At 42.9% G+C, this 22187-nt stretch overlaps 1 protein-coding gene across 1 annotated transcript in view; it reads right to left on the bottom strand.

Annotated features, from left to right (window-relative positions):
- The window catches only part of WDFY2 (WD repeat and FYVE domain containing 2), a 61814-nt gene extending 40029 nt beyond the window's left edge, over positions 1-21785 (bottom strand). The window contains exon 1 of the mRNA XM_085060586.1: positions 21501-21785. Within this exon, the coding sequence (XP_084916712.1) occupies positions 21501-21637 (137 nt within the window). The 5' untranslated portion in view covers positions 21638-21785. The remainder of the gene's footprint in view (positions 1-21500) is intronic.
- Between the last annotated feature and the right edge of the window lie 402 nt (positions 21786-22187).

The following is a 22187-nucleotide window of genomic DNA, read 5'->3' as shown; positions in this document are numbered from 1 at the left end:
TATTTTCCCTGTCCTCACACAAACAACTCCTACAGGCTTTGCTCTTCTAGAGGAGGTAAAGAAGCCACACTGCTGCTCTGACCCAGCAGGACAACTCTGCCTGGTGAGTCCCAGTACTCTGGAAAGGAAACCAGCAAGGCCAACAGAATTAGTGCCAGCAAAAAAGGGATGAAGAAAGCAAGGCTAAGCTATGCAAACCCAACCCTCTCCTGAAGGGTTTGTACAATAGCTGCAAAAGAACTGCAGCCCTGAAGTGTTTTACCAAGGGCTCTCAGATTTCTTCTTATCATGCATACTGCAGAGTGTGTCGTGAGGTGCCAGCAAAGCCCAGCCCAAATCTGTAATTTCGAGGTTATCTGGCATTTCAAGGGCTTTAAAGACAGCCAGCTTGTCACCTCTGCATTCCCGTGGGGGTTGCATGGGGAGATAGAAATCAACAGAGTTGAACAGAAGCCATCTTCAAACCTGTATTGCAAGACTGAATATCCCATCCTAAACTTCAGGTTTTATTATTAAAAAAAGTCTTTCTCAAACATGCAGTGCCTCTTTACATCCAGCTATTTCTTTCATATAGCCTAGATGCAGCTTTTCCATTCTTCAGCATTCAACTTCATACTGTATTAATTTTATTCTATCATGTTTAAAATAGTAAACAGAAAATTTCAATAAACATCCTCTTGCTCTCCTGTTACAAGACTAGAAGTTCTGTTGTCTCTACCTTCTCCACAGGTTAGTTGTTGTGTATACTTGTATCATTTCTTATATGCCTCCTTTTTAAGGTAATCAATCCTTCCAGTCTCTTGGAAAAGCTGCTCTTACGTTCTGCTCCTTTTACCTGCCTTCCAATCCCTCTAAGGAAGCAATAGCCTGTATGAACTGGCATCTTCTGTACTAAATGCAGCAATCCAGATGCAGACAAACCAGCTAAATTATAAGAGCATTATCTTTCTTTCATTTTCTTTATTCATCTTCTTCCCAAAAGTGTCCCCTAGCAGTGTTTACTTGGCAGCAGTTGTACACGGTTTTTATTCATGATGGCAGGATTTAGAAATTTACAAACTATGGATGAAAGAGAAAACATATGTTTATCAATGTTAGATTCTCTCTGCAATACACTGCTATCCATTTACTAAGTTCACCTGCACTGCACATCTCTCCAGACCCAACCAGCTTATCTGCTAATTTAGGTTAGATGACTAGTCCAGACTGTTAGGGGAGGGAGCAGAGGATTCATCAGCTACAGCTCCCAGGGCAACTCCTAGAACCACATGTTTCTGGCAAGAGAGGTGGAAAGAAAACTATAAAGGAGAGTAACAGGCAGAGGCTATCAAATACCGGAAAAAAAAAAACTTGACCGTTTGCATCAAACTTTCTTCCTATGAAGACTGTACAGGAAAAACCACATCTTGCAGCAGTGTAGGGAAGACACAAGACCAACTCTCCTCAGGTGCAAAAAATACATTCTTTAAATACATGAAATGGTGCAACATACTTGTAAAGATGCCTGGTGGAACTGTGTCCTGATAGGAGACCACTGCTCAGGTGACTGACCAAGCCAATAAAGCCTGTAGCAACTTCAGCTCAAATACACAGTTATTGTCTTACAGGTAACTTCCTCTTTGCTATAAGGGATAGAGATTCTGGTTCATGGCAAAAGCATCAAATATTATAAAAACCTCTTTGTTAGCACCTTATTACTAGCTTCCTTTACTAACATTTAGCTTTAGAAATTTACAATTTTTTTTGCAATTCCTGTCCAGATGTTGTCTCAACCCCTTCATAGGGGCAATACCAGTATTATCTTGGAAGAAATAGATTTGAGGTTGTGAGATAAAGTCATCTCCAAAGATCTGCTTCTCTATTTGGCAGCCTCTCACACTTAAATCTTATTTCAAGCTAATACAAAAGGTAACATCCTCAAGTTCAAAAATAGTAAGTCCTTACTAGGTCATGCTATTGGACATGGTGATTTCAATAAAGGTGTCAGTATTTATACATTTACAGGAATCAAGGATTCAAGACAGAGTATTTTTCAAAGCAAGGATTTTCAAAGTCATTGCTGATTTAAAATACTGGGCAACAGTACATGATTACTGGAAAATGCTGATCAACTTTCCCCATCCAGAATAAAGATGAGGTTCCTTAGCAGGGAGCTAAAGACCACCTTCTTCCAACCCCCCTGCCATAGGCAGGGACACTTTCCACTAGATCAGGCTTCCCAGGACCACATCAACCTGGCCTAGAACACTTCCAGAGATGGGGCATTTGCATCTGTGGATGTTGACTTCCAGCAGAAGCCTATTAGTTAGCACAGGCATAGGCAATGCAAAGAAAGGTGCCTGAAGTAATGACTTGGTCTATTCAAAGGGCATTAGAAGCAGGGAATGGCAGTAGATTGAAGCAGACTAGATCTTTCCGACCTTAGCAGAGGACACCAGATTTTAGATGGTAATACAAGGTAGAAGACAGCCAGAGACAACCCACTGGGCAAGTAAATCCTCGTGCTATTAGTTAAAGCATAAAATCTGCTCATAGCATCTGCTGGGGAAAAAGATGAGCTGAGATGGGGTAAAGGCAGTAAATAAGAGAAGGGCCGTTATTGATCCTGTGCCTTGCAGGCTCAGCACTGCCTGAAAAATAAAATCATGTTTATAATTCTGGCTTGACTTTTTTACAGGTTGGACAGGATTGCTTCTTGCACAGAGGGCAGGGAGGGGAGGAACAGCTTTCCTTAGAGTGAAATTACTGTGCAAAGAGACAATATGTCCAGTTACCTCTAGCCATGAGATACACGTCCCACAGACTAAAATTCACTCTGTGGGTTTCAAAAATCCATGTGTGTTCTGCTGTGTCAAGCAGTTCCTCCTCCCACTCTCGTGTCCTGATATCTGAGACATGCTGAAAACATCCAGGTGGAATGACCTGACAGTCGAGTAAGTTTCTTCCACATGCCATATCCAATAGAAGTTAATTGTGTCTTCTTATCAGGCACACATGGTGAGCTTTGGAGGGGTGTGTGCAATTCGTGAGCAGTTATCAAGAAATGTAAATTATTAACAAACAGCAGCAGGTTAAGCAGTTTACTTAACTGAGAGATGTCCCAACTACTGAGCATCAGAGGGAGGCAGTGCATACCGAGGGCAGTATTTAGCAATTTACTGAGAGGCCAATGTCAAGTAACAACATTTACAATCAATTTTTATTCCAGCTGGAGGGGAGGAGACAGAAAATATTAGATGGAGCTGTTCTGTGGACAGGATCTGGCCCCTGAAACAGATCAGACGGACAGATTGCTCTAAAATAACACCAATACACAGGCACATCAAGTTTACAAGAAAGATCCAGAGCAGTTACAACCTTGAACACTGCTGTGAACAAAAGGGTTGCTTTGAAAATAAACACATTTTCATCATCTGCGCTGCACAGTGGAAATAAGTGCAAGCTAGCAAAAGCTGTTAGAAATGTATAATCATATAATTCCACACCAGCACCTTTTCCCCCAGCACTGTACCTTTAAAATACTCACTTCACACTCTTAAGTCTAAAATATCAAGGTTTGTCTTTGCTTTTCCTACTCACTTTTTTTTTAGAGCATTTAATGGCTTTGTTTGATCAATTTTTGAAAGGAAAATATTTCTGTAGAAAGAAACAAAGATTCATGGAATGGCAGCTACATGCTAATTAAAAAGCCATTTAATGCTGAGGATCTATGTCCTACCTTCCCAGTGGTCAACCACTAACCCTATTTAGGACATAGGAACCAAAGAAGACAGTCCAGTAGCCTCCTTCCAAGCCACGCACTTAAAAGCTTAAAGACATTTTTTTGTACTGCCATCAGTTCTCCCAGTAATCCCACACAGTCTCTTCCTCCAGCACCCTTCATTTTTACACACATTTCAGCCGCACTATTTTTCTCCCCAGAGTTTTGGCTCCAGCAGTCTGGTTCAGCAAGAGCTGACAGTGATTTACAAGTCCTGGTAGACTTAGACTTTTAAAGTTACTCATGCTATTGGCAAGAATATAAGCTTCAGATGTGTATGTGTTTGTGGGAGAGGTGCAGGTACTCCCTTTGCATCCCGGTTCTTCTGTTTTCAGGAACACCCAGGTAACCAGCAGGTACCAGGCTACCAAGGTCACCTCTCCTTGGCAGTAGCAAGCCTTCAGCATTTTGCATCCCCACAAGCACCTGCAGAGGTAGCCCACATACCTCCTCAAGCTGCTGATGTTCCCTTCTTCACCAAGTCAACTTTGAAGCAGCAAGGCAAAGGCAAATACTGCCATTTTGCCCACTCACTCCAAATGGAAGAAATTCTTCCCATTTGATTTCCATTTCTCTACTTCTTGTAGCATCCCATCCCTCATGCCTGGGAGGCACCACACATTCACCATCACTCAATTACTCATAACAACTTAATGCATTTTAATAATATTTAAACAGGTTTAAAAGAACATAGTAATAAACTGGGAATTACTGCAGACTGCTGCTGGACCACTGAAGGATACAGTGGGTACTTCAGGTTTTCAGAAGGCAATACCTTGCAGATAAAACCAGCTAAACACACCAAATGCCTTTTCACATCACCAAGGCACAAGGTTGTTTTTACCAAGTTCTGGTGTCAGTGATTTTCCTGATCCAAGCTGCCCCATTTCACTTTCATATCAGATGACTTGGATATTGATATTTAACAGCATTAGCAAGGATGTGCAGCTGCTCCAAGTTCATGCAGGAAGGAGACAGCCTGCCTTTTTTGAATTCCAAACTGATAAGAGGAGGGTCATGAGAGAATTAATAAGTGGGAAGGTGAGGAAATGAGAGAGTGAGTTGAAAGGAATTAGAGATAGAACACAAATAGAAAGAACAAGGAATAGGGAACAGGATATAAAGAACAAATGATGCGAAGCCTGCAGTAAGGATGGCAGTGAATGTCTGGCTCAGTAACACTCAGACAAGGAAACTGAAAGAGTACAGTATTTTGGTAATAATAGGTCTATCCAAATGGAGGTAACAGGCTGAACATAAACCCTTCAAACACCAAGACTCTCCCACCACCCCAATTACTGTGATATCAGGGCAGCTTTGTGCATGTGCATTATCCCTCACCAGAAGTAAGGGGAGAAATCCAGCTCCACATTTTGCATTTTCAAGGCAGCCTGGTGACAGACAGGGCAACAAAAATCTTACAGCTGCACTCGACAACTACCCTGCATGTAGCCTCCAAATTTGTAAATTGGAAAGCATTTTGCACATTAAGGCTTCTCCTCAAAGTGCAATTGCACTTACCTTGATACCTCACAAAGTTCTTGCTCTGTTACTGGGGACACTAAATCCCTTAGGCTCTGTTTTTTTTTTAACAGACAGGAATTGCTTTTGGCATTTAAGACAAACAAAGGTTCATTATCTATCACTGTGAAATAAGCATAGAGAAAAACAAACAACAGTTTGAAAAAGGAAGTTATGACCAATGCAGGCTATCTGAATTCAATGTCAAGTGACCTTTTTCCCAACTGCATACTGCAAAAATTGCACATTTTTAAAGGAAAAGAAAAAGCTCACTTATGTTGTCTTCCTCTGCAGTATTCATGGAAAGTTTCAAGTCTCAGCCCTGGCTCTTAAATCCCTACTCTCTTTTCTTCCCTAACTTGAGACAAGTTATTACTGGGTCTCAAGAATGAAACGTTTTTCTGTTCAAAGCAGCTTAGCTTCTGAATAAACAAACACACAGAATCAAACTTGGTCCTGTTCAGGAAATGTTTACAAAATATGAGTCAAAATATTAGTCAAATATAAAAACCATATGTTTGAGATGCTTCTAAATCAGTCCTGGACATACAGAAAAAGCAGTGCCATGACCCAGTTCCACACGAGAACTTAAGGACAGTGATATCAAACACCAGCTGGTCTAAGGTAAGAGGACAGGTATGGGAGTTCTGCTTCCACTACAGAGGTAGGTACTGAAAAATGGGCCTCTCATGAAACACCACAGTGCAAGCCAATCGACACTATACAAGCTTATCAAAGATGTAGCAGTGACATTTTTTCAGAGCATCAAGACTGGATATGCACTGACTGAACAAGAAGTAAACTTCTCTACAAGGCAGGATGTGTAATCACACATTCATCCCATTCTTTCTCTCTCCAAGGAAACCTTTCCATTTCAACTTTAAGCTTTTCCAGATGATTTTTCATATTTTTTTTATATAATACATAACCATATCATATTGCCAAATAGCAACACCAGTGTAACTCTGATCTGACTTCAGGAAAGAATATCAATTTAGTTTCACAGGAAGAAGAAGACCTAAGTTGGACATCTTGTTCTGTTTATTTTTGTTACATCTGCATAATTGATAGCTGCATGCTATTTAATTTTATTTGACTCCAAATACACGTCTCTCTTTCAATATATGGTTAAAATTCTTGTTTCTACAAGATTTTATGCAATGGAGGCCCAGTAGAATTTCTATTTGTGTCCAAAGTAAGAAAATACAATCTTGCGATACAGCAAAAGCAGCAGATTTTGTAGAAAAAACTCTTATGTCCTGGGTATTCCACGCATACATGACTTTAAGGAAATTCTGTTGCTTTCTTGATCCTCTTGATGCCTTAAAAAGGCAGTCGTAACCTTACAACAACTCAGAGCTGAGACAAAATACTCACACCGTTTCCTCAGTATCAGAAGACCTGTACCACAGCATAATTTCAGACCAACAATCCTGAGAACAGTTAAAGTAATATTAAAAATGAAACAAGAAACTTTTCATAGAAAACACAAAAGGCTCCTCCAATAAGACACTCCACACATGAAACAAACTACTATATATGAATTCCCTCACAATCCGAGAGTGAACAACAACATTCTATAGAAGACAACAATCCTTGCCACTGGAAAGCCTGGCTCCAAGACACAAACCCAGCTTAGCAACTAGGGCCAAGAGCTCAGGAACAGGAGGAGAACACAACTGCCATGGGGCAGCACTATGCTAAAGAGTGTCAGAACAATAATGCTACATCCAACATGTATTTTCCAGCCTGGTCACTGCCCCATCCCAATTACTGTGGCAGTGACAGCTAAGGGATATCTATCACCCTGTACATGCACTCCTCCAGTAACACAAATATCACCTGCCCTTTAGAAATGCTCAGCTGGTCCCACTCACAAGGTCAGTTGCAAAACTCTCAAATGACACTGGAGCAGGATGAAACGCGCCATGATAATTTTGGTGTCTGTTTGCACATTGAAGCAAAAGGAAATTACTATTTCTTCCTAATGGGAGACACATCACTGTCCCCAAAACAGTGGGTAAAGGAGAAGACAGAAAATAAGGAAGGACTGAAATACACTAGATACTCAAATGGAAACAGCTTGTACAAAAACTACAAAAAAGATTATTCTCCCACAAGACTTTGCCCCAACAGCACCAGTAACTTCTGTTACATTATCAGTGGCAGGCAAACTGGACAAGGTAGAAAGACCTATGTGACAGTTATAAAACAAGCATCTCTAACTTTAAAGTGCTTTCTATTGAAAATGTCCTTTGAAGACTAATTATTGTACCTGAAGTTTCCTTGCTTTTCTTAGGTAGAAGAGCTCAAAAGCTATTGAGGCAGCCCATTTCCTCTTCATAGTTCCTTTGTGGCATCACCAGTTTTACCAGGAAATGAAGTTTTCTGATTTTCTGTCTTTCTTGAAGTTTTAATACAACCTACAAAACCTATTAGAGTTTTCTACAATTATTTGTCAGCAACACCAAATGTATGAGCAAAAAGCTGCTTGGGGTAAGGTCTGTGACAACTACATGTCCAGCTTATTTGAAATATTTTAGGAATTGAGAGGAGAACAAATGTAATTTTTATGACTGAAGGTATTTTTGAAGATTAAATGGTTAGGTAAAATTTCACAGCAGAGGGTCTCCGGACTTCCTCGATCTTCTTCAAGCTATGCTCTAGATGTGGATCTCCCTGATGAAGAATTCTCTCTTCAGCACCCAATGTCTAACTGTCTGTGTTTCAGATGCAGACGACTAGTGACTTTTATTTCAAAACTGGTCATTACTATAGCTTAGCACTGTTCTATGACTTCAAAAATACAGGACCAAAGCTTTCACACGGTCTGAAACAGTGAAGGAACTGTCACTAGAATGAAGCTGAGCACTTTTTCTGGCAGGCACAGTGCAGCTGCAATGACACCAAGCCCACTGGAAGGATGTCACCCTGGGACGGCGTAAACAGGGAAGGAGCTGGCATGTAAGGAAGCATTCAGGTCCCATCTCCCAGAGCTACAGGACATTAACTGCTCTGCTCACACTGGCCAAAGATCCCTGGGTGTCAGAAACAAAGACTCATGGAGAAAATATATCTTGACAGCTATTGAGGAATGCCAGAAGATGTATTCACATTGGTTACAGGTCCAATGCTTGGGCCCCCCGTGGTGCAGGAAGCGAGCACAGAGGTCTGACCAGAGAACTTGGCCACAGAGGCCATGAATGCAACTTCAGTGCTCCAGCTGGGTTCCAGCCCTGGCTGCAGCCCTGTGGGCCACTGGCCAACGTCACACACAGGAATTTGGCAAGCACATGCACTTCTGCTCAGTGCACGGGCCCTGGGAGACCTGTCCTCCTTTGAGGTCTGCTTGAAGTTATCGCAAGAATCTCAAACTACTTTGGTCTCAAATTCACGTTTTTTAAACTTCCTGTTACAGATCTCCAACCAGCAGAAGTGTTTACAGGCATAACAGTTTCAAGGGCTGTGTCTTGTTTAAACCAGTGGCTTAGTTGGTTTGGGTGGGTTGTTTTTTTTTTTCAAATCACAGAACCGATTTCCTGTAAGCAATCTGATCCCCGCCAGGATGAATGGCCACATGATCTGGGTGCTCCAGAGGTGTGAAACACACCCACATTAATAAGTGACACAAGCCTGGGACCAGCCTCCAGCAGTGAGGCCACCTGGCATAGAAAGCAGCAGCTGCATCCAAGCTATGTACTGGGAACAGTCCCTGGTACAAGATGACTCCCAAATGCTGCATGGAAACTGTTTGATGTTGTGCAAATTGGGTCATGGCAAGAACAGCGCCTGATACCAACAACCAGACAGCAGAGCCAGCCAGATCCCCGTGCTTGAAAACATACTGTTGCACTATTTAATCTATTAGAAATACAGTCACTATAGCAACTGGCCATGGGTTCAGCTACCCATTTCTCCCAGATGGTTCATGGAGCCATCACAAAAAGGAAACAATATTGATCCTTCTCTACACCAACCATCTTGTGCAATACTGGGCTTGTCTAAAAGAACAGGAAAGTGAGAACAACAAGGGGTTTGCTGTTTACCTTCACAGGAGCTCTTCTTTCTTGTTACATTGCACATCACAGTAATATCTCAAGGTGGCCCACATATTCCCACTTTCCCTCCTTCATTTCTATTAGCCTAAGGTCAGTGTAGCAGCATTGGTCAATAACTGAATAAATACCTTTTTTTCGCTTAGAGTTATCATACACAGCAAAAAAAGGAAATGAAACTCAAAACAAAAAGACCATTGCCAGGACAATGCTTCAGAGTATCACAATGACCAGCTTGCAAATTAGGAGCTTGCCTTCAAACACAGGCAGTATAATTTATTTCTGGAAAAATACCATTGAGTCTGTGATGTCAATCCATGCACACGCACCACTTTTTGAAACCACTGTTTGCACTTTTTAATCCACATGCTAAACACAAACACAGATCACTAAGCAATTACCCATGTCATTTGCTTTTCCCATCTTCAGAATTTTTGTCAGAGTGGTTATTTATCTACTTTTCCCAGATCATTTTGTGTACAAAACACTTGCCTAGACATTTAATAGTTTAGGTTTTGTGCTTAACAGCTGAATAACAATTACACTTGTTTCTTAAAGGATTTGACTCCTAAAACCATGTAAAAATGTCTGTTCACATCAAAAAGGTCATGTGAACACAAGTTCAGTTTTAGAGCACAGGAAAGGCCATGGGAGACACTGACTGAGGCAGACCAAGCCATTTGTTAGGTTTATCCATGCTTCCTGCTGGTGACCTCAATATTTGCAGTCCTTGGGCCATCCATTCAGGTGTGTTCACACCTCATAAGAACCAGACAACAATGTTCATGTCTGATTCGTCAAGAAAGAGGTTTCAGAATAATGAATATAAGCTGTGAGCCAAAGGATGCTATGGATGAAACTAGCTGGGGATGGAGACTTCTTGGCTTGGTTTCATGGTCACAAAAACTTATTAAGGAAATCCTCACCAAGCTTCTCTCTTATCTACTAAAGAATGGAGTAAAAGCATCTGAAAACACTGAGGAGCTTTCAGAATGCAGATGAAGTTCATGCATTTTTCAGCTCCTACAGCATGTAATTTTTTTTTAAACAATCAGTACATTCACAGCTCCCTTTCCCTACTGCTTTCTCTGGTATACAATATGGGTTAGTGACACTATTTGTGGAAAAGCTTACTGCTGGAAACCAAAGGACCATGACCACCAGAATTTATACCATTTTGTTTGACAAAATCCCCCCTACTCTTCCTTTAATCTTCAACAATCAGCACTCTGGGAGCTGAATTAGTTGTACAAGCTACTGTGGGATTTCCTCCCTTCCCCCTGGTCTTGTGCTCCCCAACCATAATAGCAGCCATAAAGAGTGTGCAAAGGGGGAGATGAAATGCCAAACAACAGAGGTCCCAAGTGTTCCCCCAGAGCAAAGCCTGCAGAAATCCTGCCTGCAGCATAGCTGAGAAGTCTTAGCAACAGCCCATCCCAACAGGGATCCTCATCTGCTGGTGCTTCATAGCTCAGACTGCCATGGGACTCCCCCATAGCAAGCTCTCCAAAATTTTATGTGCTTTGGCCTTTTGGCTACAAATAATCATGGCAACAACAGGGATCAGAGTGTGAAGCTGGGAGTTCAGTGCTTTTACAGGTCTGAGCTGATGTCCCTGTTGGAAACCTGGCAGGATCATTTATCAGTTGATATTTTCAAAGCATGAAGATGGATTCATTTATTCCCACTCATTAGCTGGCAGTTGCAGAAGTTACCAAGAAGAGATTTGTTTATGAAGTCTGATTCATTTCCTGAAGGGAAGAGACTGAACTATTCCTTGGACACTGCCAAGTGCAGTGGTCTACCACCCATTGCAGCTAATCCTCTTACACAAGATGCTTCCCTCACTTGCTCCTGCCTGAGGAAATCCAGCATACGTCCATTCTTAGCTGCCAAAGCAGTCTCAAAAACTTCAGATGTAGCAGAACTTAGAAAACTTGAGGTAGTATCAGACAGGCTTTTCCTCACTGGACAACACTCAAAGTCTCAGCTGCTAAGGCAGTACACAGAACAGTCCAGGTAAGGCTTTGGTTGATCCAAAGTGTTTTTTCTGGGCTTAATTATAGTTGTTTTGACTGAATGGGACACAGGGCTCAGTGGAACAGAACTATACACACCACTTGAATGCAGCAAAAAGTATTAACTTCTTAATTCCAGTAATTAAATAACATCAGTCCAGCCCTAGGGGACAATAAAGCCAAAGGTGTCAATCTTGATTTGACAGATAGATTATCTTTTCACCCTCTCACCTCAGCACAATTAGTGTTGAGACTGCTTTAGTCCTCTTTTCCCCATGTTAGTACTACTACCTTCCCCTACTTAGATTTCTAATTTTTATCAGCATTTGCTTCTGCTTATGCTGAAGTAAAGTGTTCCCATGGCATACTGAAAGCATAGAGAACATTTACCTCTAGAAGCCAAATGCAGGACTTTTCAGCAAAGACCCTTTCACCTCCCATTAAGCTCCTGGCAGCAGAAAACAGGCTATGCTGAGGCTACTGCCTGATCAAGGACTCCTGTGCCACAGGAGTCTGAAGCAACAGGACCAACAGGACAAGAACTGGCACAAGGGCTGTATGCTTGATGCTGGAGAACAGCACAGGCATGACTTCCCTGCTGGACTTCCAGTAACTGCAGAAGTGCAATCATCCTTTGACAACTGCTTATTGTCAGTGCTGCTGAAAGAGCCAGTGAAGCCAAGGCACGATTCCCAAGTCCAGCCAAGACACGTGTAGAGGATCTCCACTGCCATCAGAACACTGCAGCTGTCTTTAGCCAACCCTGCATGCAGCAAAAGCCAGGCTGGACCACAGGCCATGCCCTTGCCATCAAAGCTGAAAGCTTCTCCTTGGAAATCCTACCTTCATTCTATCTCATGGAATGCACATGGTGCTGCAAAATATGAAGCCTTTGAAATTGCTCTTTGAACTGCTCATTGGATGACTCCACAGCCCACATTTGCTCTAGCAAAACACAAAGCTGACAGGAGGGGCAGAGTTTCCCTGTATCAGATGGGAAAAAAAGGAATGGAGTATGGGAATGAGAAGATACAGCTTAATAACACGATCTAGAAGAATATATGTAAAGGAAGGATAATTCAGCACATAACCAAAATGAGAGCAAACTAGTTAGAAACAGAATGCAGGCCATGATTTCCAGTTTCACAGCACAGATTCCTAAAGTTTATCTAAGTTAGAAAGCGGGCAAAATACTTAATGAGCACCTGTCTCTTAAAAGGGATTACATTACATGGTTTTCTGAGATAAGGGGCAATTTTTTTAATTGAAAAGGCAATCCCTTCTGTATTTTTGCATACTAATCTGGCCTAGAAACATGCATGTAGACAATTACCTTACAGAATAGTGAGTTCATCACTTGATCTTGCAGTGCCAGCTGACACTTGCAAGAAAAGAAACCCCAGTGTAGCTGTTCTCAGAAAAGCATCCAAATCAGAGGAGACATCTATAAGATAAGCTTTGCTGTATTGCTCCAGAAGGGCTAAACAGTGACAAGAAAAGCAACAGAACAGATTAATTTTCAGTGCTCTCCTACCTCATCTTATCTTCCATCACAATAAACCTACTGAACTTCTTTTCCAGTCCCTGTTTATATGTTTGGGTTTTTTTATTTCAAGCCACAGATAAGTTAACAGTGTGGAAGACAGAGACTGCTGGTACTTAGATATCTAAATCTTGAAACCACTGTACCAGGAGGATATGTACCACTGCTCTTTACCAACACCAAAACCCTCTAATCTCCTATCCTTTAGCATGCATTAGCTTGTATAAATGTAATTATGTTTTCACTATACCTTATTATCTTTTAAGCTAAAGTAAAAGCTTTAGCAGCAACTCATGACTAGATCTTATTAGAGCTTAAAGGGGGGAAAAAAAAAAGCTGTTTAGTTTAAGACCCCAAAGAACTCCACAAAGCAGATGCACCTCCTACTTAAGAACACAATTAAGTCTTTATTTGCCATTATAAGTGAATTTGAAGCCAAAGCTAAATTTACCACATTTGCAGTCACTGCTGGAGGGGCAAAATCTCATTATCTGTCATGTTCTAAACACAGGCATGGATCTTCTCTCCATACCCCTTCAAGACAAAGCACTGTACTTGTTCTACCACCTGAATCCAGACAATTCAACCTGGTGGCAAAACAGGCCACTTCACATTAGGACAGTCTTTTCTCAGATCTCTCTCTGCAGGACTTAACTCCTAAGGAAACCATGATTACAGACCTGTAAAGGTCAAAAGCATTGCTTTCTGGGGTTTATCAATCACTACTGTTATTGCAAAAACCTGCTAAGTACATTGATCTTTCACCTCACAGTAGGAGGGAATGGTACAGGACTTGGAAAATAAAAGACAATGTTAGACAAAACTTTGCAGTAAACTTGGCAGCAGAACAGCAGTGCTTTTCTACCCAGAACTGTGCTTTGGCATTGCCTTCAATTCAGCACTCAAAACCTTAAGAGTTCCCTGAAAAACATAATTTAAGTGGTGAATACACATGGTGAGACAAGCAAAGCCCATATGTTCAAAATCTGGCCAAGGTTAGTTACACAACACTATTTCCTGCAGCCTGACTAAGAAAAAAATTAAAACACCACTTTTTTTAGCCCAGCCTCCATAACTGTTGTCCGTCTCACGAGGATGAAGGCAGTATTTTGTCCATCTAAAATTTTGGCACAGACTAATTTGTAGAATTTATTACTTGTTTTCTGACTAGCCAAATATCCATTTTGGCCATTATTTATGTGCAGTTTCAAGCCATCAGGCATGCAGACTGTGACACATGAAGAACCCCAAGAAATACATATGGCTTTGTGATTATGTAAAGCTCCCTCTCTGCAGGGTTGCCTGGTAAACTTGCCCTCTCCTGCTTCTCCTTTCACAAAACTGTCCATTTCATTTTCCAGGCTTGCGCCAGCCACTCACCTGAACTGCTTGCAGGGGTACTTGTCATTCCTGTGTGGATGTTTGCTTTATAGTTTTCCCATTTACATAATTTCTTTACCTCACGAAAGTATAAAGGAGGAAATTTCATCTTCTGTTTCCTGCCCCATGCAGGACAAGGCTCTGCTGAACAGGATGTGCCCCACTGTGTGTGGCTATTCTCCATGGCTGCTGCTCCTATTCCCTCCCATGGTGCCCCATCCCATCCTGCCACATCCAGTACTGCATGGCTGCATCCATCACTCCTCACACTCTATGCAGAAGGGAAACAACCATGCTTTTTCTTGCTCCTGGCCTTGCAACAGACTGCACTAGGGACTAGTGCAATTCTTATCAAATCCCTGGGCAGATACCAGAAGTTTTATACAAACCCACTCATATTTGGCAAGTGTGTGATGAAGCAACAAGGGAAAAGCAGTGTTTTTTGTGACTAGTCTTTCAGTTTCTGAGAGGTTACAGTGCACAGAACACAGTGATGCACAGAAGACATTTGTGCAAAAGTCAGTTGCTCTCCTTAGGGCATTGCTCATCATTTAAGAAGCTTTTAGAGATCCTGAGCACAGAAGCACCAATGCAGTGCCTGCATTATGCCCTCTTATTCTGTCCCTTCCATTTGATCTCTGAGCCTCCAAATATTTTCTGACTTCTCTCAGGACTGTTACAAACAGCATTTTACAAAACTTGTGCCATTTTTGAGCAATTCTCTTCCATGTAGTATCACATAGCTAAAAGATGTTGCTGGGAAACCCGGGCACAGATCAGCAGATACCATGCAGGCACCAGTGCAGCTGGAGAGAGGGAAAGAAAAGAGTCTGTCTCAGTAAACAAAATAAAGTAGCTCAAACAAGCTACTGACATATTTCTATTGTGCTACCACAGTCACATGCTATTTGAGACCTTCAGTCTGCTAAGTGACCCACAATGAAAGGCCAGCCCTACTTAAATAGCTCGGTAGCTTCAAAACTGTTGTAATTCCTTTAGTTTAAGCTATTGCAGCCGTTTCAGGTTGCAGCATCGCTGCCTCCTCTGGACATCTTTATCGTAAGGAGAAAAAACAAAGTTTCCTGCAACAGTACATTTTCAGTTATATGCCATCTCTGTATTGCATGTACTCCATAACTGGCACTTGTTTTTCTTCCAGAATCCACAGGCCACACACAGGGGTGGCATTGTGCAGTCCCCTCTTGGCGAGAAGCGCTGCTCAGCTGCAGAATTGGAGAGACTGCAGGGGAAGGACACCAAGCCTGACAGACATGAGACACACAGATGAGAGATCCAGTCTCTGTAAGCAGATGCCAGGGGTCAGGGAAGACAAGAAGAAAAATAATATGGGAAGCAGATGCATCATCCTGAAACTGCTGCAGCTCAAGAATGCTCTTCAGCAGCTGGCAGAAAAAGAGGCTACCATGAGGCAAACAGAATGTGTATTAAGTAGCTCTTCTTATTCCAAATAAAGCTTGCAAGATAAGATATATTCACCCACATCTTTTATAGAAAGAATAATCTCTAAAACAGAGAGGGGAGTAAAAACCATTGGATCTTGAACTCAAAAGGCTCAAGCACCTAAGGTTCCTCCACTCTGTTCTGCTGCCTAACTGTGCTGCTGAAGCCAGACCTGTACAAGCTGCATCCCAAGGCACGTCAGAGCACATTTTTGCAGCTGTCATGTTTCAGTTAAGACATGAATATAATGCAACTGCAGGAGTTCCACCAATGTGTGCATTGACCTACATGAGCTCGTAGCCTCAGCATAGCTCAACTCAGAGAGACGAGACTAAATGCTTGTGCTTTAAATCTTTAGCTGACACACGGCGGAGAGAGCGTCTTAAGGCAAGGGATATACAAGCTTGGACGAACTTCAACAAGTGGTGGCACAAAGTGTTATAAAAGCACAGCATTGCAAGGTCTCCCACAAGTTACTAAGTGGAGTTTATCGCTCCCAACAAACACTCATCGAGCCATTTTATGTGTTAGTCTCAGATTTTGGCATCTCAACAGGATACATGTTAGTCAAATCCGGAACAGTTACTTTTCAACATCTGCAACAATGTCTGATTCCAAGAGCTTTTGGACCTTCTGTCTTCCTCTTAAACCTCTTGCCAGCATCCACTTCTTCCATGCAAACAGCCAGCAATAACCTCCACCCTGACCTTTATTCCAAACACACAGTCATCAAATTACAACATTTCAAAAAAATTTAGTTAAAAAAAAATACAAGCAACCAAATTGCATCTAGAGCACTAGGTCTCTTCAATTCCTACCAACAAATTTATTGGAGACTGATGTTTTTATCAAAATGTAAAGACCCTCTAGGCAGGAACAGGTCTTTTTACACCTGTGAAGAGCATCCACACCTTCTGCACTGCTTGAGCTACTGCTCATGCTGCAATCACCTGTATGTGAAACCTACAGGCTTAGACTGATATACATACACAAACAGCATCAAAATCAGTCTTCAAGCCACCTGCACTTCTGCTGCAAACCAACAGCCATACACAAGGCACAGCAGACCTCAGTGTCATAACTCTGTGCTTACATAAGAATTACAGACCTGTATTTCAACCCCACTGCTGGGCAAAGCAATCACTTTCTATCACTCCACCACAGGAGAAAGGAAACCCAGAGAGTTTCTCGCACCCTGCCTGAATGCAGCCCTGTGTGAAGAAAACCACCTTTCCATTAGAGCTTTTTCACAGGCATGAACTATAATGCTATATGCTTAATGTTCTGCATCTGGACAGGGAAACCACAAGAAGAAGATTGCTTTTGATATACCTAAGGGTGGAAAGATCACAGTTCTCCGTGTTAGAAGTCATGTCAGCAAAAGGCCAAAGACAACTCCCACATTTCTTGTCATATATGCACATTCCCATTCATAGTTCACCATTAGTTTAGCTAAGAGATTTTCATTTACACAAGATAGGCAATACGTTTTTGTGCCCCCTAAAAAACCTGCTAGTTAGCATACCCAGCTGAAGTGCACATTTGTATTAAAACAGTGGAAAACAGCTGAAGTGCACATTTGTATTAAAAACCCTTAAACTATAAACCAAACCTAGCAATACAAGCTCTGCACAGTTTTCTCTATGTGAGATGAAGACACTAATAAGATAAGCAGTCTGGGCTCACTGTTTATACAGTGATCCATACGAAGAAGCTGAGACACCTAAGTTCAGAAGGAACTTAAGATAATACAAGGTAATGGAGAAGACAAAGGTCTCTATCCCTTTAGTAAAAAAGTTAAATAACAAAGAAAAAGCTATGGAATAAAAGGATAAATATTTTTCTCCTAGGTCTTGTCGCCTTCTAAGAGTCTAGAATGGCCATTTTTGAAAAAGAAAGGATTTTGATAATTTTCAATTGACCGTGAAAACTTTTACTTCTCGTGAATACTTTAAGGAGAACAGTTCTTGACTGCAACACCTATATTTCCAAGCTCTGTAGCATGGAAGCGAGCACAGAGCTCTCACCCACAAGAGGGCATAGACCAGAGTTCATAATGACCAGGAAAGCTGCACACGCCACTTATCACTTGTAAGTTTCCCTCAATTACAATACAGCTAGTGGTAAAAAAGAGGGCTATTGGCAAAATGCAGGTTTAGCAAGATGACACCCAGCCCCCTCCTGCCAGTCTCGCACAGTGACACACGATCAGCACACGGGAGGCCAAGCTGAGTTAGCACTCACATCACTGGCAGGCTCTTGAGAAACACACAAGTGTTTCTGCCAGCACTGAGCAGAACTGCTTGCACTGAAAGCTGGGTGAGTCAGTGCACTTGTCCCACTGTATCCCGTGCTCAGGTAAGATTAATGACACTAAATCTTCTCTGGAGCACTGAGTTAGATATGTCTGAACTTGACATGCCAGTGACCTACTTTTCAGACATGCCCAACACCCACATCTCCCTCTGAAGGCAGCAAAAAAAGACAAGGATGCTCAGCAATTTTGAAATAGTAGCACATGCTCTTAATACTGAGGAGCTGATAGGGTAAGCTGTGTACATTCAGAAAATCCCACTTTAGCTTCACATGGGCATACAGTGCTATGGATCACTTACGACTCTACATGTTTAGCTACATATGTCTGTTGATTCCACATGTTTGCTGGCAGGGAAAGAGCTTGTAATTTCTTAAGAGTGATCCTGCATTAGATTTACACATTCCTGGATAACAAATGTTGCCACTACTTTAACTCTCACCTGTCTAGACAGGTGCATTCCCTTTCCTTAGACGAAAAATAAAAAATATCCCTTCCAATGCACACCAGTTATATTGTAGAGATACAGGCTCAGTCTATTTCTCCCAGAAAAGGATCAGAAAACTCACTAAGATTAGGACACAATGAATATCACTCAATTAACATGAGTGACCAGGACTGAGAAGAGAAAATCTGTGAGTATCATCTGTACAAATGACACACAGTAAAAAGGAACTCCAACCTTGTAGGGTGTATAAAGTTTTGATAATCTAGTAATAATATGTAACTCCCCACCCCAAGATTCCTTCTTCCCCCTCCCCATGTCTTTCTTTACTATTCTTACATAGTTTTAATTTTATTTCTTAAAATATATGCACATGTGTGCTACAAATATGATTCAGGGCTACATTATGCATGACTATGTCAGCAAGCTCTAGATGAAATCACCTCAGTGTCTTTTTAAATCAGATAACACCACTGGTGCCATACAAAATTGAGACCAGAGACAAAACTAGCTCTGGCTTGTAAAGATTTAGGTGTATAGGGCCACATGATGCAGCAAAGAAAACCTTTAAAGTGGTACCTAGCTGTTGCATATGCTAAGACTACCAGCAACTTCAATAATGATGTGTTCAGCCATTCACCAGCAAAACAATTCCTCCTTCACCTACAGAAGATGTCCCAGCCTGAAGCAAGTACTGGAGATGGCAAGTCATTCCACCTGAAGTTCTCTGCAGAAGTTTCAGAACATTTTCCTCATATGAGGAGTGCATATCACAGGCTGGGAAACATGGACAAAATGCACTTATTCGGCTAACAAGTAAAGGGACAGATAGTATCTCCATAACCATCCTTAACAGTTTCCAGGAAGCTCTAAAAGCCCTCCACATTCCAAGACCATTAAACAATCATGTCAACACTAACACTAGAAGGCAGGTCCAAACAGGAAAAGGTGCAATAAGGATCTCCACGAGCCTAATCATAATACAAAGGTATTGAAAGTCTGGCAAATTATGCTTTCACCCCAGGTATCTTAAACCCTGCAAGTCAGACTCCCAACCTGCTATTCCTTCCAAGTCAGTTTTAGACTCTTAACCTTTTAATTACAATAAAAATGCTAATGCAAGCAGAAAATGAAAGAAGAAACCATCAAACAACATCTTCATGCCTAAAGAAATAAAAGGCAGGATCATAGCTTGTAGCATGTCAAGGATGCTGCAAACAAGTCCTGCAAGCAGGCATGTTACCTGGTTAATTTCTTTAAACAGAAAATAGCCTGGGAACCTCCAGACTTACTACAGTCCTTTAACATCCATTGAGCTATCCTGTATTACTAGCAAAACATTAGACATCTAGCAGCACATCTAGAGGTTTTCTGTGGGATGGGAAGGGCAAGGATGGTGCTCATGAACTTGAGTGTTTCTTAGCGTGAAACTCATGGCTTCTTCTTCACTGCTTGTTTCTTGAAGCTGACCTCTCAGTTACTAGTGAAAATAAAGATGTCTGATCAATCCCTTTCTCTACACAGAAATATCAACCTGGAGCATCAACCTATTATCAAAAACTAAAGCTACTTATTTTTTTCTAAGATGAGGGAAGAGGCAGAGATTGAGAGAGACATCTATATGAGAGGAAATAAATTTCACTAACACCTTCTGACAGGTAAAAAGATTAGCTAAGTAAGCCTAACAAGCTACAATGAACCAAAACAAGCTCAAGCTTTATTCAACATCACATCAAATACATAAAAAATGTAAAGACAATAAAATCATGAGCACATAGCAATGGAAAACTCTGCTTAAAGTTCCTTTGACAGTGTTCTTGTTTTAAGTAGCTCAGCTCCTCTTGCTGCCAAAGTATATGAGAGTTCACTTGGACTCCTAAGCCTAGCTGAACTTAAATGATCTCAAATTTGCACATATTTGACAATTAGCTGAAAACTAAGTCACAGTGAGGACAAAGATGAAAGAAATACTGTCAGTTTTTCAGAAAGCTCATAGAGACATAAAAGCAGAGACTCAACAGAACAACAGGCATCCATGAAAAACAGTCCATCCAAATATCCTTGAGAATCAAAACATTTTTGACACACTGGTCTACATGTATCTTTCAATCTTAGGACACAGGTTACACCACACTGTGTAAACTGAGTGTTTTACTGAGTTGCAAAGAAGCCCTGCTTAAAATAACTATTTATGGACACTGCAAGAAAAATAAGCTCTTATCTTGAAATAAAAGATCTTCAAGATAGAATTTTGAAGCTCCAGCTGCAGGGCTGAATTAAGTTTGAGCTCTTTCAGAAGAGACAGAGTTGCCTCTGGGCAGCTTCAGAGCCTGTGAAGCCCTGCTAAAGGGCCTGAAAACATTCTCCTCCTTGGCAGCTTTTCAAAACGGGATTTAACTCCAAGATCTTATCGCCGATACATGGTATTTTTAAACAATTACCAAGAAACGTTTCGGGAGGGGAAACGGGAACCAAAACTACTGTTTCAGCCAATGGCACCACAATGTTTAGGCAAGGTCAAAGATCTCCACAGACTGCCCGCAATCCTTGTGATGAAGGGGATCTCAAATCCCATTTTACCCATGCTAAGAAAAGTCACTCAAGTCCTGCAAGTTTCAGCGGCGCCCCGGGCCAGTCACTGCCCTGACCCACACAGCGGCGGAGGAGGAGGAGTGTGACACTGGGCTGGAGACCCCTGCACCAGGGGCTGAGACCCCTGCTCCCCTCCACGGCGTGATGTGTCTGCCTAGAGCAATGTCCCCACGCTGGACCACCGCCACCTTGACACTTGCCCGGGCTCCGGGCGGTGGAGTCGCACAGGGATGCCGCTGCTCTGTCGCGGGACCCGCCACCTCCCGCCAGCTCCCGCGGATGATGCTGGCGATGCAGGACCGCCACCCAGGACGCCGCGCCGCGGGCCCACCGCCGCCACCACCAGCAGCAGCACTGCTGGAAGGGGACAGAGCCCCGCCGCGGCCCCGCTGAACACCCGCGCCCCGCTACCTGTCTTCGGAGACGCTGATGACCCCGTCCTCCTTGGGCACTATCGCTGCCATGTTCACCACCTCCTGCGAGCCCTCCACTTTGTTGAGCAGGAGGGGCTTGCGAGTCAGCGCCTTGGGCTGGGGCTCCGCCGCCATGGGGCCGGCGGGCACCGCCGCTGCCGCCGGAGGAGGCTACGGCCGGGGGAGGGCGGGAGGGAGGGAGAGAGGCGGCCCGCAGTGCCGAGGCGGAGGAGGGACTTGCGGGAGCCGGGCGCTCCCTGGGAAGCAGGAACAGCGCGGCAGCAGTGGCGGCACCGCCCCCGAGCAGGCAGGGCCGGGCCGGGCCGGGGCAGGCCGGGCGGGGCGAGGCGCGGCGGGCTGAGGGGCGGGAAATGGCGGCCGCCCGCCGCCATCTCGCTGAGCGGGGTTACGGCGCCTCGGCTTCGCGAAGGGAAAGCTGCGGCCCGGCGGAGATGTGAGCACACCTCTCCTGCCAGGGCCTCTCTCCCAGGGCCGCGGGCTCGTCCCAGGGGCAGCCTGGGGAGCGGGTCCCTCTCCTGACCTGTGCCCGCGTACGGACTGTCGGCACGGTGCGGCTCCGTGCGGTCCGTGCCGGGGCCGCGGTGCTGTGACCGCTGGGCGGAAAGGAAAAAAAACCAGCCAGAACGAATAAAGATTAAACTTTAAGCGGCTGCTTAAAAAAGGC

Source organism: Lichenostomus cassidix, chromosome 1 (genome assembly GCF_008360975.1).
Source record: "Lichenostomus cassidix isolate B80296 chromosome 1, HeHo_3.0, whole genome shotgun sequence".
NCBI classification, from domain to species: domain Eukaryota; kingdom Metazoa; phylum Chordata; class Aves; order Passeriformes; family Meliphagidae; genus Lichenostomus; species Lichenostomus cassidix.
This window is presented reverse-complemented; position numbering and strand designations above follow the sequence as displayed.